The 3,523-nt window shown below is 65.1% G+C and overlaps 1 protein-coding gene across 1 annotated transcript; it reads left to right on the forward strand.

Annotated features, from left to right (window-relative positions):
- The first annotated feature begins 797 nt into the window (after positions 1 to 797).
- On the forward strand, positions 798 to 3,203 carry FAM43B (family with sequence similarity 43 member B). The gene has a single exon (XM_069477422.1). The coding sequence runs from the start codon at positions 1,188 to 1,190 to the stop codon at positions 2,175 to 2,177; it is 990 nt and encodes a 329-aa protein (XP_069333523.1). The 5' UTR covers positions 798 to 1,187; the 3' UTR covers positions 2,178 to 3,203.
- The last annotated feature ends 320 nt before the right edge of the window (positions 3,204 to 3,523 follow it).

Below are 3,523 nucleotides of genomic sequence, written 5' to 3' on the forward strand. Positions count from 1 at the left end.
TGAGCTTGGGCTGTCCTGAGGATTAAGTGAAAGAACGAATGCTAAATACCTGGGAACTCATATAAGTTCACATGTAGGAGTTTATCTATTTTATCTTCCCAGAGCCCAGAGGCTGCCCTTTGGCCAGAAGGAGCTTTTCATCTGCAATTCCCACACTTTCTGGAAGGTTCCCCCACCCTCGGAGTACCCTCCCTGCGTCAGTCCAGGCGAGGGGCACTGCCAGCCGCTGTAGCAGCGACTGGTCTCTCAGCTCAGGCGCAGCGGCCTGGCCCACGACCTTGGAGGGAGAAAGCTTCAGCAAGCGACAGTACTTTTCCACTGCACTGCTCGGCCACCTCGGCTGGCTTTGTGCTGTGCGGACAGGAGGCAAAGTGCTCCAGGCCTGCCCCATCAGGAACCCACCCCCAAATCCCACCCTCAGGGTTGGGGGCAAAGACATGCTGTGGGTGAGGGGCCGCAGGAATCCTACAGAGGAGGAGGGTCCCCGAATGCGCCACGGGGAGCTTGGAGACCACAAGGGGGTCCAGAGAAATTTGCATTGGCAAAGCCCTCCGGTACGTTTCAGAAGATTCCTACTTTCACAGCACTCTCACCCCCCACCCCTCCAATAATAATGATTAAACCCGTTCCACCGCGCCTGTGCAGAGTCCGGGCAGCGCGAGCCTGCGCAGGGGGAGGGGAGAGAGGAGGGCGAGGGGAGGGGACAAGAGAGCTAGCGGTCCCGCCCGGTGATGTAGGCAGCCCGGGGAGGTGGAGCCGCGACGCCTGAAGGAGTCCCCACTGCAGCCGCGCTCTCCGTCTACCCCCCGGAGCAGTCGCCAGCCCCAGCTCCCGCGACCTCCCTGCCGCCCAATTGCGGGGACCGCGGGAATCCCCCCGTTCGGGCTTGGGGGCCGTCACCACTCCCAGCCCCTGCCCCTCCTTGCTTCCCAGACGGCTGAAGCCACTCCCGGGGGAAGCAGTTCCCGGCCGCTCTGCCGCCGCCCGGGCATCTCGGCTGCCGGCCCGGCTGGGCACCGGGCATCTGCGAAGCGAGCCCCCCTGGCACTCCGGGTACCGACTGTCTCCGGTGCCGCCCGGCTTCTCGCGACTCAGGGCGGTGGGCTTCTGCGCGCCCTCCCTCTCCCGGCTGCCTGACTGGAAGCCTGTGAGCCCCCGCGCCCCCAACACCTTTGGCCACCGCCGCGATGCTGCCCTGGAGACGTAACAAATTCGTGCTGGTGGAGGACGAGGCCAAGTGCAAGGCGAAGAGCCTGAGTCCGGGGCTCGCCTACACGTCGCTGCTCTCCAGCTTCCTGCGCTCCTGCCCGGACCTGCTGCCCGACTGGCCGCTGGAGCGCCTGGGCCGCGTGTTCCGCAGCCGGCGCCAGAAAGTGGAGCTCAATAAGGAGGACCCTACCTACACGGTGTGGTACCTGGGCAACGCCGTCACCCTGCACGCCAAGGGCGACGGCTGCACCGACGACGCCGTGGGCAAGATCTGGGCGCGCTGCGGGCCGGGTGGGGGCACCAAGATGAAGCTGACGCTGGGGCCGCACGGCATCCGCATGCAGCCGTGCGAGCGCGGCGCCGCCGGGGGATCCGGGGGCCGCAGGCCGGCGCACGCTTACCTGCTGCCGCGCATCACCTACTGCACGGCAGACGGGCGCCACCCGCGCGTCTTCGCCTGGGTCTACCGCCACCAGGCGCGCCACAAGGCCGTGGTGCTCCGCTGCCACGCTGTGCTGCTGGCGCGGGCGCACAAGGCGCGCGCCCTGGCCCGCCTGCTCCGCCAGACCGCGCTGGCGGCCTTTAGCGACTTCAAGCGCCTGCAGCGCCAGAGCGACGCGCGCCACGTGCGCCAGCAGCACCTCCGCGCCGGGGGCGCAGCGGCCTCGGTGCCCCGCGCCCCGCTGCGCCGCCTGCTCAATGCCAAGTGCGCCTACCGGCCGCCGCCGAGTGAGCGCGGCCGCGGGGCGCCGCGCCTCAGCAGCATCCAGGAGGAGGACGAGGAGGAGGAGGCTGAGGCCGCGGAGGAGCGCGAGGGAGGAGCCCCCCAGCGCGAGCGGCCCGAGGTGCTCAGCCTGGCCCGGGAGCTGAGGACGTGCAGCCTGCGGGGCACCCCGGCGCCTCCGCCGCCCGCCCAGTCCCGCCGCTGGAAGGCCGGCCCCAGGGAGCGGGCGGGCCAGGCGCGCTGAGAGCCGAGGGGGCAGGACTCGCGGCCGCAGACACGGCCCGGCAGACTTACAGCCTCCAACCCTTGCCCTGCCCGCTTCGGCTCCCCCTGGCCCCCGGCCCTCGCCTCCCTCGTGGCCTCTGTTGTTGTCCGCTCAGCCGCCTCATTCTAGCTCAGGGCGATGCCTGATATGCCCTTGGTTATGGGGGTGGGTGTCACCCCTCTCCACACCCGGACTTTCCCGGGCCCTCCATTGTGGAACTGCCCCCTGCGCTTTATACCAAATCTCCACCCACGGACCACCCCGCTCCCTTCCAAAGCATCCTCTCAAGAGAAGGAGGGAGAAGTTTCCAGAAATCCAGAAGGGTGGGTTTGGACCCTGGACCTGTCCTTGGTCCCTCTAGCCTCCTTCTCTGTGATAGGAATGACCCTGGGAGACATTCTTGTAGGGCAAGAACCTAGTGGTCTGGGAGAATTGAGGCCCGCCCCATGGTGGGCACGGAGTTGGCCGCCATACACAGGGAAGAATTGCGGGCCTTACGTCCGGCCTCTCTACCCCTTGGAGGACTGCTGGGACTTGCCTGCTCTGCCGGTGGAGAAGACTGGAATGGCCCTCCCAACCTTCGAACCAAAGGTTGGGCCAGGTAACAGCTCTGCACCAGGCAGCTGACCAAGCCTCTGCCCTGGCGCCCCCAACAGGATTCCTGACCGCCCATCTCTCTGCAGACAGATGTGTGTGGTCACCCCACTAGGTGCCCCACAATCAGGACCAAGATGGGGCCTCCAAAGGAGGTAAGAACCTTTGGCAGGTGCTTGGGGACACTGACTACCCAGAGATGCCCCCAAGTAGAGACTTGTGAGAGTTGGTGGGTCCTGACAGCATCTGGGTTCTCACAGCAGGATGAGGAAGGAGGGTGTGTTAACCCGACAGAGGGAGTGGGGCCCTGCCCAGGTGTCTCCACAATGCCGCAGAAAGCCCAAAGATGTATGTGTCACCAACTGATCGTTGTAAATAAAGTGGACCTGCTTTTTCAGCCCTGTTGCCACTCCTGTGTCGTGTTTGATGTCAGGCCTGCTGGGGGTGACAAGATTATCCTCAAACCCCGAAGGGCAGGAGAAGACCCCAGGAAGTAGCTCCCAGGATTGGGAGGGGATGGGCGTTGCTGCCAGGAACCTATTTCCTTAATGTCAGGGGAGGAGGCAGTAGCTTATGAAAATCACATATGCCAAGCCCTGCAGGGACATTGGCTGTCTGTCTCAGCCTCCAAGGATGTCTGCATGCCTGGGCACTCTGAGGCAAGTGTCTAGGACATTTGGCAGGGTGGGGGCACTGGGCTGGGGACTTCTCATAAGCCATGTGTCTTTGAG

The sequence above is a fragment of the Eulemur rufifrons genome, chromosome 8, assembly GCF_041146395.1.
Source record: "Eulemur rufifrons isolate Redbay chromosome 8, OSU_ERuf_1, whole genome shotgun sequence".
Classification (NCBI taxonomy): Eukaryota; Metazoa; Chordata; class Mammalia; order Primates; family Lemuridae; genus Eulemur; species Eulemur rufifrons.

Excerpts from the sequence above, each read along its gene's own strand:
- FAM43B (XM_069477422.1), top strand. The coding sequence starts at position 1,188 with ATGCTGCCCTGGAGACGTAACAAATTCGTGCTGGTGGAGGACGAGGCC.